The 15,397-nt window shown below is 39.4% G+C and overlaps 1 protein-coding gene across 1 annotated transcript in view; it reads left to right on the top strand.

Annotated features, from left to right (window-relative positions):
• FBN1 (fibrillin 1) overlaps positions 1–15,397 on the top strand; it is a 225,109-nt gene that overhangs the window by 21,563 nt on the left and 188,149 nt on the right. Inside the window, exons 2-3 of the mRNA XM_040968986.1 lie at positions 11,900–11,982; positions 14,346–14,444. Coding sequence (XP_040824920.1) covers positions 11,900–11,982; positions 14,346–14,444 — 182 coding nt within the window. The remainder of the gene's footprint in view (positions 1–11,899; positions 11,983–14,345; positions 14,445–15,397) is intronic.

Genomic DNA, 15,397 nt, shown 5'->3' with positions numbered 1-15,397 from the left:
CTGTACAAGTGGGAATAAGCCTTAAGCTTAAGTTCTTTTCCCCAAGGGCAGCACATTCTTGGTTTTTGCTAATTAGTATTTTATTTCTACAGTGTGTCTTCACATGAACTAGATACACTATGAAGTTAGATTCTCCCAAACTTAAAACTGTTTTTATTGAAGAATTTTCCAGGTGTCTAAAAGTTCAGAATTAAATGCTTACAATTTTGTCTCAGTTGCAAAGTTTAAAACGGTCAAGGTATATACACCTAATATTGTGATATATTCATTTCTATGAAATAATCTAAACAATAATAAGGTTAGACCTAACTTTGCTTCAGTTTTTTAGAATCTTAGTGTCTAGCAACGATTTCTTTTTAACTTCTTTTGTTCCCTAGCAGCATTATTGGCCCTGTTCACATCCAAGTGGGAAAGCAGAATTGAGTTCCAGAATCCTGGCTTCAGACCAAAGCTTAACCCAGTCCCAGCCATGTGGTCGTTTAGTGAGCAAATTAGAACATGGGATCGCTCCTTCTCTCTTTCTGTCCACCTATCTAAAAAATGGACAGCATTTTAAAATGTGCATGAAAAGTAATTCTAATTTTCCTTTATTATTTAAATTCTTAGGAACATTTATCTTTTCTTGAGGGAAAAAAAACACACACTTTTCTCCACTGTTTGAGAGTCAGAGAGGAGAGCCAGAAAACCCTTACCTGTTAGTTCATTCCTCAAGTGCCTGCAACAACAGGTGGTTGGGGTGGGGTTGAAGCTAGGAACCAGGAACTCCATCCCTGCCTCCAGAATAGATGGTGGGAACTCAGTGGCTTGGGCTGCCAGCAGCTGCCTCCCAGGGTCTGCATTAGCAAGAAGCTGGAGTCAGGAGCCACAGGTGGGCACTGCACTCAGATACTGCAGCGTGGGGCAAAGACATCCCAACCAGTGTCTTAACTGCTAAACCAAATGCCTGTCCCCGTTTGCCTTCTTAATAAATTGCTACCCTGACAAAAATCTACTGTCTTTGCTGAAAGTAACATTTGCAACTACAAGTGTGTTAGGTGTTGGGCTTGTCAATCTAAATCTTGATTGTCTGTTTAAGGAACACATGTTACCAAAGGAGGCGTAGTTATCCAGCTATGGGAATTCTGAACTGATAAGATAATTTGGGTATGAAATTGATGCAGTCAATTAGAGCTCAAGATTGAGTTGCATTCTGGTTTCATCTGGAAGCCGTTCTTTCTGGAAATAATTCACTGATCTTGTGTTGGTGATCTAGTAGTCTAGGGTATTGATTTTGTCTTGTATTGGCTGGTGGTGTAGTAATACCTTGTAGTCTTTAAGGAAAATGAGATTAGAACATCTCATTACACTCTGATTTTAAGTGCATGTTTTATGGACAAATGGATATCTGGCAGTGACTTTAGTGGGTCTTGTGCTACGGGCACAGGAGACCAGTAGCCCTAGGACTGGGGGACCTATCTATACTGTGTGTGGTTGCTTAAGTTTCAGGAATTCGGCTATGGCAGATCATTGAGCAAGCAGCTTATTGTAGCTGAGCGGCCATTTTCCCATATGGTTGCCTGCTGTGGAATGTTTCCCATTAAACAACATTTAAAGTCCTGGTCAGGTTCCCAGATTAGCCTTCTGTAGCCTGCTTAGTTGATAATGAAGTGGAGAAGCTGTGTTTGACTAACCTGGAGAATGATCCACTACCCATGAACATTGTCTTTGTTAGAAAGACCACTTCAAACTGTAAATGAAAATATAGAAATGAAATTTGGTTCAGCAGTTGGCAGTTGGCAGTACTCATAAGTAAAATGTGGAACCATCTTGCATTTCTAGTTCTTGAAAGTTTGCTTCATTCTCTTACATCTGACCTCGGTGGCAGTCTTTGTGTCTTTTCTGTCTTTCTGGATTGAGTTTTTGGCTTGAATATTTCTGGGAATTGATAAAGAACCACAGTTTTAATCCGTGTTTCTTCTGTGGTTCTGTCAACGGGAGAAGGGGGCAGTGAGCTCCATGACACCCATGCTCCCACCCCAGCTCCTGGCTTACTTCTCACTGCGCAAGTTCTGGGTCACTTCTCTAGTTTGCTTGGCTTTGTGTCCTCAGTCTTTTCTGTAATTTTTGTCCCTTTAGAAAAAAAAATGCAGGATGGCTTGAGCTTGAACAAATAGAGCGAATGTTCCAGGCAGAGAAAACGTTAGGATGATCTTTGTGCTCTTGGATCAGTTTCCCAGTTCTGAACTGAGTCTTCTGGGAGGTAGTCTTTACAAGCACCTTGTACTTTCATGTTGCCACTGGCCAGATGCAATCAGATGCTCAACTCCCAACCTCAACTGTGCTGACTTTTGTGTTTTGAGGCAATCTCTCTTTCCTCCCGAAAGATCAAATAATGGTTGCAATGTCATAAACAAGTGTTTCTCTTCCCATGCATTTACAGACAATACATTTGACACAGCCAAACAGGCATGTGATGCTGCAGGCCAGGTGCAGACCCTTCCCCAGGGAGCAGTTGATCCAATGCAGTAGAGGGCAGTGTGTTAGAACCTTATCTTAAGGATTTTGGGGGTCCACTCAGAATGTTTGATTGTTGGAGGAGGCAGCTGTGTTCCTAATGGTGTATGATTTAGAAAACTGCAAGTGTGAAGTACCAAGTTCCTAGGAGAAGTAAGGATTTAGTGCACACTGAGATGTGTATTAAACATCCGTGCTTCTAGTCTTTATAGTTCAAGGTCTGGTTTCCTATTATAGTGCACACCAGGCTTTTTGAACTTTAAATTCTTCCCCCTTTTAAAAAATGTGCATATTTTAGTTGTCTAAAACAATTTCAACTAGATTTAAATTGGCTGTGAGTCTAACATGGCCTGCTAGATTGGGGGAACTGTCTTTTGTAGCTTTTTGATTCCTCAACTTTCTGTCTGCGATTATTGGGAGGTATGAGGTACAAATGCATGCCCTACATAGGATGACAGATTATTTTGTCCTTAAATTCTTGTGTTACCACTTTTGATCAACCAAGCTACTCCTGCCAAACATAGCTTTGTTGGTACAATACTCTACCTATGGTGTGAGTTACCCAACCCAGTAATAAAAGCCTTTGTCCAAGCACTCTAACCTAACACTCTTCTCAAGGATGCCTTGTGGATTTTGCCATAGTTGTCTTCTAGCAGTTGGCAAGATTAGAACTGGCTTTACCCATGTCCTTGATCAACTCCCACCGTAATAAAATACACACCAATTGGTAACTAGAAACCTTCATTTAGTTTCTTCAGAGATTTGTTTCTTAAGTTAAAGAAACAAATGTTCATAAATGATGTTATTTGTTACATTTGACTTTCTATTTTTGGATCATAAACATTGTTAACTTTACTGATTAGAATAAATTAACAATAGTATATTGGCCAAATCATCAGGTAGCCAAGTCATGCATTAATGTTGAAGTGTTTATGCCTTTTTAACAGGCATGAGACAATATTTCTTATGTAGATCAGTTTATAAGAAATATGAATTTTTACTATCAGGTGGGATTTCATATCAGTGGTATTTCTTTTTGTTTTATTTTATTTTTCTATTGGAAAGGTAGATATATAGAAAGAAGGAGATACAGAGAGAAAGACCTTCTATCTGCTGGTTCACTCCCTGAGTGGTCACAGTGGCTAGAGCTGAGCCGATCCAAAGCCAAAGGCCAGGAGCTTTCCACATGGGTGCAGTGTCCCAAGGCTTTGGGCCATCTGCTACTGCTTTCCCTGCCACAAACAGGGAGCTGGAAAGGAAGTAGAGCAACTGGGATATGAACCGGTGCCCATATTGCATCCTGGCTTGTGCAAGGTGAGGATTTATCCACTAGGGTATTGTTCCAGGCCTGTCAGTGGCATTTCTGCTGGCCTCATTTTGACATCAAAGTTATGATATTAGCTTTTGTTAACTGTACTGTGTGTTCTCATTAAGTCATATAGTCAGTTGTATTCTCTGTGCTTCCAAATAGACTGTAAGATATTCCAGGCATAACAGACCTTGTTTCTTTGCTTGAAGAACCAGTATTCTGGGATCTAAGGGGCGCAGTGGGTTTTAAGAAAGAGAATCTAGACATAGAATTGTCAAAAATATGTAACTGTAATTTTGTATGTGGGTTTTTGTGAAGTATGTCTGGAATTGTGTTTGTAGCTTGAAAGATGGATGGTATTAATCTGGGAACTCTAGAGAAGGAGATGGAATTAAAACCAAAAGAAAAGGCAGCATGGAGACCTAAGTAGAGTCTTGTTTTAATGTGTGTGTGTGTGGAAGAGATTGTAGTATGTGCATGAAAGGAAGAAGCTGAGTAGGAAGATGAAAGTTGCGTGTGTCAATGAAGATGACAGTGGACAGATAGGGTAAGCCTACCTGATAAAGATCTAGAACTAATAGAAATTTAGCATATGGAGAGCAAAGGTGTAGCTCTGAGTTGTAGTGCAACAGAATTAAGCATTGCAAGTATCAAAGGAGATTTTGCTGCAGTTGTCCTAATGCAGTAGAGAGGAACTAGGATGCCAAGAGAAAAGTTCATGGTATGTTTGTCCAACAATGAAATCATCAAGAGTTTGGACAAGAAATTTGCTAATAGGGAATTTAAAAAGAATTTTAGTAGTGGGATGAAATAAAGCTCATGTTGCCTCTTAGAAACTGGAAAACATCAAGCTGTAGTTGGAATATTTCCCTTCTGAACCTGCTCTGAGTGCTGAGGCCTCTTTCTTTGGCCTCCATGGGTTCCCCAGGTGGACTTTGATGTCAGAGTTCACCTGCTCTCCAGACATTCTCTGTGTTCTGTACTCATAAGCCTTAGAGCCTCAAGAGCAAAGAACATATCTTCATGCATTTATAATAGCATTGTTCCAGGATTATTATTGTTTTTAAAATAAACTTCACTTTAGAATTATAGAAGATTGCAGAGAGAATGGGAGAGTGGAAGGAAGAGAGTGAAGAAGAGAGAGAGAGAGATTGATTGATCTTCCTTTGTCGTTAGTACCTAATACTATTATGGCAGCTTTGTTACAATGAATAGGCCCATATTGATATATAGTTATTATATCCATTCTTTATTTGGATTGCTAATTTTTACCTAATGTCCTTTTTTAGTTTAATAATCCTTCCAAGATACCATTATACATTCAGTCATTATCTTCTGTAGACAGCTCCTGGACAACTGCTCTTTTGATAATCTTGGCGGTTTTGAGGAGAGATGGTCAAATGTTTTATAGATGTGGCTTTTGTCTTTGTCGTTGGGTGAAGGATATGAGTTTTGGGGGAAAAATCCACAGAGGCAAATTTCCATTTTTATCACCTAATATCAGAGGTTTAAGAGTGTCAATGTGATTTGTTACTATTGCTGTAAATCCTGATTACCTGGCAGGGATGATGTTGGGTTTTTTCCACTGTAAAGTTACCGTACTTCCTCCGTTTATATCATGTGCTCACTGGAAGGATATCAGTGCATCCAGCCTATGCACAAAAAGTGGGGAGCTTTGTTTCAACTCCTTGAAGACAGAGTCTCTACTCAATTATATGTAATTTCTTCAGCTTTAGGAGATTTTTCTATTCTCCCATTTAGTCAATCCCTTACTTATCAGTGCACACTCAATGGATGTTTGTTTTCTGCTTTGGGTTCCAATCCAATACTGCTTTTGGCATTTTATTGCTCCAGTGGTTTTAGTTTTGGCCAAAGTGTTCCATTCCATACCCTTGTCTTTGTGGGTATTTGTTTCACAGTCTCATAACTTTTAGCATTAAAAATGGTTTGGACTTACCTTGTGTATTTCTTACCCAATTCTAGTCACTCATTTTCCCTTGGAGGCCTGATTCTTGTAAGTGGATAATAGGATAGAAATCAAGACCTGGGCATTAAGCATGCTCATTTAACTCACCTTTATTTCATCAAACACAGTGCCTGGTTATAATAGGCTCTCACAAGGTTTTGTTGAATGGTTTGTGCTATGGCCAAGGCATCTGATTAGCCATGTAGCTATTGTGCCTTTGGCAGTGAGTGTATTGGCTCCACAGGAAGAGGAGCCATTTTGGATGGTATAATCTTAGACTGTGGTGATAATGAAACATTTGATTCCAAATGGCCTGACAACAAGAAGTAAATAGAAAAGAAAAGGAAGAAAAAGAGAAGAGGGAGGAGAAGAAGGAGATAGGAAGCAAGAAACAGAGAGACTGACTTTAGAGGAAAAGATGCAAAGTCACTAACCTGGAGAAAGCAAGAAGAGGATGAAGCTCACGGATACCAAAACGCGAAATACTCCTTTGGTTACTTTTTAGATTATTTTTTTATTCAGAAAAACTGCATGAAGTAGGTTAGAAGTGTTGGCTGGCTTGTTTCTTCAAAGAAGGAAAGCAGGAACATCTGCATTCCAGCCAGTGTCGACTCGGACAAGCCAGCAGTGAGCTCCAGGTCTGGAGAGCCCAGCTGAAGCTTGAGGAGGCCATGGCAGCTGCTCTCATTACCATGGTTTGAAGTTTCATTACTGAGTTGTTGTGACTGGCAGATGGGCTGGAACAGTCGCATGTGGTATTCAAATCACTGCTGAGAGAGAGTTGACCTCTGCCTTCTGCAAGGAGGGCCAGAATAGCGGCAGTAAAATAAGCAGAGGGGGAGCATCTGCCAGATTTGTTGGCATCTCACAGGTCTCTATTTCAGGGTTCGCGTGGGATCTCTTCTGCTTCTTTGCATTATATCTTGATAAAATTTGCCAAAGAATAAAATAAAGTCATGATTGGGGTTCACAGTATTTGTAGCCCACTTATGTATTGTAATTGTTTCATGTCTGCTTTGGGACATGTTGCAGGGGCGGGTGGGTGCCCTTTGTTATGTGGGGACATGCGTCCTTTGCTGTCCCTCTACATATAGACTCAGCTGATGGGTCAGAGAAGGAGGCGACTCACAGGACAGAAACAGCCTCAGCACCCTTCCCTAATGCTTCCTGTGTTCCTTGCTTCAGCGTTTCATCACTTCCCAGGTCGAGCACCTCACACCAGTGAAATAGGAATACCCCCCCACCGTCCCTGTTTTTATTAGGTCCATTTTGTCTGAAAAGAGGTTTGCACATGGGATAGGAAACAGAAGGGCTATCTTGCTCGGAGAGAGGCCAAACTTGCAGAAGAGGGCTCTGGCGAAGGAATGTGGATACACTGCAGACGTCTGGCACAGAGGCCAGTTCTTGCCACGATGTGGTCAGACGTGGTAGAGCCCAGCTGTTTGCTCCATTCAGCGAGGCTTTAGTTAGCCCACACAATCTCCAAACTCTGTGTCTGAACTGCATCCAAATGCAAGCCTGCTAAGGCTCACCCTTCTCCCTGGAGGGGGAGCTGGGTTATTGCAGAGCACAGTAGTCACAGCAACTGGTGAAAGTCCTTCCTGATGAAGACTTAATTACTCTAGAATTTTTAAGTTCACTTCAAATAATACAGAAACATAAAAAGAAGAATTCAGTGAACACACAGATTTAGCTGTTTTAAACATTTTGCCATATGTACTTCGTATGTAAAAATATACACACACACATACCACACATACCATTTTTCTGGAAAGCATGGATGATATATTAATATCACATAACATAGAATTTATGAAAAACATCATAAAGTGGAGAAAGAAGGGTGTGTTACTATATCAGAGGTATATTTAATGAAAGCAGTGTCTATTAATAGCTACCTACAAATAATATGGCAGCTACACATTTTAAAAATTTCTAAGTCTCTTCTGCTTGGAGGCTTTTGTAGAAAGTCACGGTGTTGGAATTCAGAACAAATTCATTTCCTTCTTTCCCCCTGAAGATTATTAAAATACAGATCAAAAACATTCTATGATTGGCCTTTGGTTTACTGGAGTACCTTTTGTGATTTTTGTTTTGTCACCACAAATTCTGTGGGGTAACGTATAGCACCTGCTTCTTAGTGCATCATTGAGTTAATTTAAAGGTTTAGAGTGCATGTCCCTATTCTGTATTTTCAAGCTGTGGGGTCTTGTCTGGTTTGTGTAGACTTCTATAGCTGTAGTTTCCCTACTGCTAATAAAAAGAATTAGAATAGAACTTACCTCCAAGAGTTGCTATGAGAATAAGTTAAGTAATGTATTTTAGAACTTAGCCAAAACTTCTTTTCCTGTAGGATTTTTAGTTTCCTTTGTTTTGTGAAATGTTATGGATATTTTTACAGAAGTATAACTGATTTTTGGGGAGGGGGGAGTTTTGATGATGGTTGATTAAACCATAGTTTATGCTGATTAGGTAAGGTGACTGGAGTAATTTTGTTAAAAATTTATGTCTTTTGTGAATGCTGTTTGTCTGGAAACCTTAGAATAAAGTCTTTTGTAATGGCAATTATCTAACATGTTTCCTTTAGACTTTACTTATTTCAGTGTTTTCAAACTTAAATAAGACATCATTTATTTCTAGGATTAGAGCTGCATTTGTTTTAATTTTGCTGTCTAAGTAGAACAAATGCCATCTAGCTCATTTGAGCAAGTTCTGCTGATGTGCTATTCTCAGACCAAAATCACCAGACGAGAACTCTCATATTTTTTTAATACTTTGCATTGAGCCACAAAATGTAGTGGCATTTGTTAAAGAATGAGTAATAAAGGATATTAAAAATCATAGTAATGTGATGAAGTTGATTGAAATAATCAAAAATAACTAATCTTACTTGCCGGAAAGGATACGTTTGTGAAATTCAAAAAGTCAGAGCATGCAAATAAATAAAATCATAATTACATAGAATTTTTAACAGATGAAATAAAATGAAAATATGCATGGATAAAAGGAAACTTTTACCAATTCATTTTATTTAATCCTGATGGAAGAGAAAATTTTCTGTTTAAAGATAAGATTTCATATTTTTAAAATAATACTTTAAAAGGTGATGGTCATATATGGCTATTAGAAGAACATGCATTTTGGAAACAATAATGGCTGTGGATGGGTGTTGCATCCGTCTGCTTTCCCCAGGTCCTCTGCTTTGAAGGCTTCTGGCTTTTTAATTTAATTTTATTTGTTTACTTATTTTAAATTTTTATTTTTTTATGATACAGTTCCTTAGGCTCAGGGATTAACCCCCCACTTTCTCTCCCTCTTCCACTGGTTTTAACCATTTACTTAGTTCATTTTACATTTATGTCCACAAAAACATTTACTATGCTTGTACCTCTGTGACTAGATTTAAACAGTGTCCATTGGTGCCTTGTTTTGAAAAATGGAAACTATTTATAAAGGTATCTATACCTTTTATCTCTCTTTTCCTTACACACTGATGCTGTTATTAGTAATTGTAGTATGACATTTATTTATTGGTCTGTTTTAAAAATTAATATACTTGAACCTCTGTTTCTTTGATCAACTACTACATTGCCCTCCATAGCTTTCTTCCCAACTTGTTTCCCAATTTATGTCTGTATACCATTACTTTTGCACTAAGAAGATTTAAAAAATTTTTATTTTGAGTGAAACCATGGTAGAGTAGAGAAAATCTGCCATGTTTTGGCTGCGCGTTGATTCTATACATTGAAAAACAGTGATGGATGCTCATGATGACAGTCCATAATTTCAAAAACACCTTCGAGAATCTTTTGAATGTCTTGCTTTGGAAGACTTAAGTGACTGATTCTGGGCCCTTCTCTGTTGGCCTTTTCATCATGTTACAGGTGCCCTTACTCCATAAACACAATAATTTTAGTCAGACAGTATGTTCTGATTTTTGTTTGACAAATGTACTTGCTCTGACCATGAGGCACCCTGCAAAGGCTCTGTGCTCCTCTGAAGCTATTCCAGCATTTGGCCTTGGATTGACTTGGATCCAGTGGAACTGTTGTAATGGGCTCTGGATGGGGAGGGTCTGAGACTGTTGATTTTGGCCTGGATTGTCATTTCAAAGGGTGAGAACTTTTATGAAATTTGGAAGAATTGAGTGTTCCCTCCACCTCCCGTGCCAGCTCGCAATCCTGGCTTCTCTTTCATTTCCCTTTATGATATTCTAAGTTTCCCTAGGATATTTTCAACACTGAAGTCGTGGTCCCTCGTAATAGAGATAAAGGTTAAGAACCAGTCATTTCTTTTTTTGAAAAAAGATTTATTTATCTATCTGTTTGTTTATTTGGGAGGAGAGAGAGAGAAAGAGAGAAATCTCCATCATCTGCTGGCTTAGTCTTCAAATGCCCGTAACAGCTAGGTCATACAGAGCAAAGGCTGGAAGCAGGCTCTCCATCTGGATCTCCCATGTGGATGACAGAGACCCATGTATTTGGGCCATCTCTGCTTTTGTCCCCAGACACATCAGCAAGTAGCTGGATCAGAAGCAGAGCAGCCAGGACTCAAGCCTGGTGCTAATATGGAATCCTGGCATCACAAGTAGCAATTTAACCTGCTGCAGAAACATGCCAGGCGCATGACTCAAAATTATTAAAATCTTTCTTCCTGAATGAGAAAACTGAGAATTCATCTGTCATTTTCCTAGTTGTCGTATTATAATTCCTTTCACTGTGCAGTTCATGCAAGTCAGGAAAAGATTCCATATAAAGATAATCCTGTATTGCATGTTGTTCTTTTATAGATGCGGCTTTTCATGTCCATGTTGTCATCTGATGTACAAGCACGCATAGCGTGGAAAAGACAAAATTTACTAGCCCAAGATATACAAAAAAACGAAATTAAGACCCAGAGAAGCCCTGAAGTCACGCACACATTAAGGCTGTATGCCATCATTTTCTCTCTGTCCCTGAAGAAGCCTTAGATAGCTGGGTATGGAGTTAGATTCCTTCCTCTGGCTCCTCTGTCTTCCTTCTTCACTTGTTTTATGACCACAATAGGTGCTCCAGGTTTTCTGGTGCTGCAAAAGGATTTGAAAGGGTAAAAACGTTACCTTGGTTCCCAGTCCTGCCTGAAGTGAATCCAGAGTACATGCAGAAGGCTGTACGGTATGACTGGAGAAGGAGAAGTGTATGTGCATCCCAGTAGAAATACGTTTTAATGATGCAGTTGTGTTTAAAGGCTCGTGCTTGTAGGACTACAGTATTTATACTAGAAAGTCTTGAAATAACTTCTAGTTTATGAAATTGGTTGCATAATGTTTAACCTTCCTTGTTGGCCTGTCAACTCCAGCAACAAGCATCAATGTTTAGATTCTTAGGATGGGGCAAAGCAAAATGAGTGATTTCCCCTGGGTCTATGTCTGTTCTATCCTCTGTCTTAGTTTCCAGCATGAAAGCAGTGACGCCGTTACCTAGTTGTCCTATACTTGTTAAAATGGGATCTGGAGGCCAAGAGGAGGCTGTGCTTCAAGACATTTGATGTGTTATCTAAACAAGGAACCCAGGGTGACACTGATTTCATTTTCGTGCAACTGCTGATACCAACTGTGTTTTCGAACTTTTGTTAAAGAAATATTTACATGTTTTGGTCTTGATATTTTTTTTCCTGACTGATGTCAGAGTTTGCATTCCTGCAATTTTGGTGAAAGGAAGAATGTGGTAACATTTTAGAGGTGAACTGGGATGTAGGAAGAAAATGCTGTTTTAAAGAGCTGAGCTTGAAAGCCTTGGATGCAGTGGATTTTATGATGACCTTTCTTAGACTGATAGGAAGCTTGTTGTTTCCATCAGAATACATGGCTCCCTGAGTTTTTGTATCACAATGCGTTGCCTGTGCATGGATAGTTTGTGTGTTCTTGGTGCATTATCTTGTAGATAGATGATATTACAGGATGTCCTTATTGGTATTATTATGTTAAAATACGAATACTATTACAGTAAAACTATTGAGCCAGCTTTGAGTCCCATGAGTTAAGTTTGTTTGTCAGGATTCACTCTGCTTTATAACTCAGATTTTTTTTTCTGTTTTGTTTAATCATTTCTTATTTCTAAAAAAATGTATGGGATTCTTATTTTTTTTTCCAGACCCAATGTCTGTGGATCACGATATAATGCTTATTGTTGTCCTGGATGGAAAACCTTACCTGGTGGAAATCAGTGTATTGTCCGTAAGTAGACAACCTGTTTCTCTGCATGTTCCTTTGCTTTTTGGGTTGCATGGTGATTTTTAGAATTTAGCCATTTTTTTTTTTGCTAGTATGTTTAAACCTGAACTGTTTAGTTCTAAGACTTTTCCTACTTTCCCTGAATTCAGATCAGAGCATGCATTAACTTTGTCAAACTACTGCCATACTTTAATTCAGTGGCTTTCCTTGGGATATTTCTAAGATATAGACAATAGAAACATAGAGATATTTTGGTTAAGGTTTGATGTCATTTGCCTGTGATGTATCTGGCAGCATATACTGGGTAATCATTTGTTTTATTTATTTATATATTTTAAGGATTTATTTATTGTTTACAAAGTCAAATATACGGAGAGGAGGAGAGATAGAGAGAAATATCTTCCATCCGATGATTCACTCCCTAAGTGACTGCAATGTCTAGTGCTATGCCTATCCAAAGCCAGGAGCCCAGATCTTCCAGGTCTCCCACACGGGTGCAGGGTCCCAAGGCTTTGGGCCATCCTCGACTGCTTTCCCAGGCCACAAGCAGGGAGCTGGATGGAAAGTGGGGCTGCCAGGATTAGAACCAGCGCCCATAGGGGACCCCAGCGCTTTCAAGACAAGGACTTTAGCTGCTAGGCCACAGTGCCGGACCCTGGGTAATCATTTCTTGATTTTGACCAGAAAACATCATTTTCATTAGGCACGTGTATTTTATTTTAAGATCAAAATTGAACCACTAGCAAGGTATAATGTTATTTGAAATTTTTTAAATATATTTTTTATCTAAATAAAGTCTATGAACTTAAGGTTTGTCTTGTATATAGTTTTTTCTTTTTCTTTTTTTTTTTTTTGGTTGACATTATTTTTTCTATGATACAATTTTATAGGTATAGGGATTTCTCCTTCCTCCTCTCCTTTCTCCCTCCTGATTTACCTCTGTCACCATTTCCCTTCATATCATTACAATAGTATAGTCCTTAAATAACAGTCATAAGTCCGGGCCCAGGGGTGTGGCCTAGCGGCTAAAGTCCTTGCCTTGAATGCGCCAGGATCCCATATGGGTGCCGATTCTAATCCCAGAAGCTCCACTTCTCATCCAGCTCCATGCTTGTGGCCTGGGAAAGCAGTCGAGGACGGCCCAAAGCCTTGGGACCCTGCATCCATGTGGGAGACCCAGAAGAGGTTCCTGGCTCCCGGCTTCGGACCCGGCTTCGGATCAGCATAGCATCAGCCGTTGTGCTCAAATGTCATTCTAAACTCCTGATTTTTATTAAAAAAATATATTCATATTTTAGAGAAAAAAGAGGGAGGGAGGGAGAGAGAGAGAGAGAAAACCCTAGAAAGAAAACCCATCCGTTGATTTGCTTTGCAATATCTGCAGTGGACAGGGCTGGATATGGTCAAAGTCAGTACCCACAAACTCAATCCAAAGCTCACACGGAGATGACAGGATTGTCAGGGCTGCTTCCCAAGGTCTGTATTAGTAGTAAGCTGGAGGTAAGATAAGAACCAGAGCTAGGAATAAAACCGAGGCACTCTGAAATAGAGTGTGAGCTGTCTTAACTGCTAGACACACAACTATTTGCCTCTGCACTTTATATCCAGGATATTTTAATTATGCACATTGCATTCATCTCTTGCAACGTTGTGCAGTGCAGGGCTTTCAGGAAAGAATTATGGCTAAGTATAAAAAGTGGTGACCACATCTTATAAATATTAATCATTTGCTATGTAAACTTGCCCCATGGGTCCTGAGCAGAACATTTGGGAGCAACGTGATGCTGTTCACTAATAACATGATGTTATTAGAGTTTCTTTAAAAGATGAGTGACTCCCTGACTCCAGAATCAGCATGAAGGCAGTGGATTCCAGCATTCTCCTCCTCTCAGTCTGTCAGTGTAATTCAGAACAGGACAAACATGGTGCGTTAAGCATTCATAACAAAATTGGCTTCCAGAAAGACTGACACAATTTTATATCATTCTATTGAAAAGCTAATATAAAAACAGAACTTTATGAGCAAGCAAATGTTTAGATGCAGGGTTTCTATTTGTTTGTGTAGCTTTCCTTGCATACCTGTCGTTAGAATTTGGTAGATTGAGTGGTATGGAATAAACACAGCAAAAATAAGTGGTTCAGAGCCGTTGTCATATAAAAGGATATTGACTATTGTAAAGCCAGGATTTACCTAGTTGAGTGGCCTTGTTCTGGACATGAATACATGCAAGGCTTAGGGTCCTGTAGGTCAGGATACCAGTCACTGAAGGACATGGAAGCCTAGGACTCCTCATTTGAAGACTGAGTTACTATAACTAACCATGCTCTGAATCCATGGGCTAACAGACCTCTGGTTTTATTCACAGCCATTTGCCGGCATTCCTGTGGGGATGGATTTTGTTCGAGGCCAAATATGTGCACTTGCCCATCTGGTCAGATATCTCCTTCCTGTGGCTCCAGATCCAGTGAGTCTAACATGTCATTATATGTAATAATATTTTATGTGGTTATGCCCTATTTTCTCCTAAATTTGCTTTTGGCTTTTCTCTTCCCTGCAATACATTTTTTTTCCCCCACCAGAACATCTGCCTTCTCTGCTCTGCCCAAAGTATTTGGAAAGGCTTTCCTCAATCTGGCTTCCCATTTCTCTTCTTTACTTTTTATAGGAAAATTACCTATGGGGCATAGTTACTATGAATAATACAAAGATTATGGCCTTCTCTGGAGGTATTGCCTTATTCATCTTTATATCTCCAATGTAAACACCATAAAAGGTGCTCAATGAAATGATTGTTTAATGGACATTTTTGGCTCAAGAAGAGTAAGCATTCTTTCTCATGGTACTAAAATAGGAATCTGATTAAAAAATGTATTTCAAACTGAGGACTCCTGAGTTTGGAATGAGAAATAGAAGTCATTATGGTAGTTCCTGGAGTGATTTATTATGAAACACAGATATATTTTCCCCTTCTGAATTTTGCAACTGTGTTCATCCTAGAATGTCAAAATAATCCACAGTTCATCTTTTAGCACTGTGGCTATCCTGTTCTCTTGGTTTTCTCCCTCTCTTTTTCCCTTCCTTCCTTTCTCCCTCTCTCACTTCCTTTCTTCCTTTCTTTCTTGCTTCCTCCCCCGCTCTCTTCTTCCCTTCCTACCTCCCTCCCTCCCTCTCTGTCTCCCTTCATCCTTCCCCCACTCTTTCTTTCTTGAGTCCACGATGATGAATTAGGAAAAATTTGGGGTTGGGAAAAATGTGAGTCAGTTTGAAAATTGAAGTTCAAGTTTGTATAAATAAGCCTCTGCATACCTTTACCTATCACCCAGGCCATAATGTTTGGGTTTTTTTTTTCCATTTCCTTTTTTTTCCAGAAAAAAAAGTACCGCTTTTGCATTGTGTTCTGTTTTTGCCAAAGATGTA

Source organism: Ochotona curzoniae, unplaced genomic scaffold (genome assembly GCF_017591425.1).
Source record: "Ochotona curzoniae isolate NIBS_2020 unplaced genomic scaffold, NIBS_Ocur_1.0 scaffold_4701, whole genome shotgun sequence".
NCBI classification, from domain to species: Eukaryota; Metazoa; Chordata; class Mammalia; order Lagomorpha; family Ochotonidae; genus Ochotona; species Ochotona curzoniae.
This window is presented reverse-complemented; position numbering and strand designations above follow the sequence as displayed.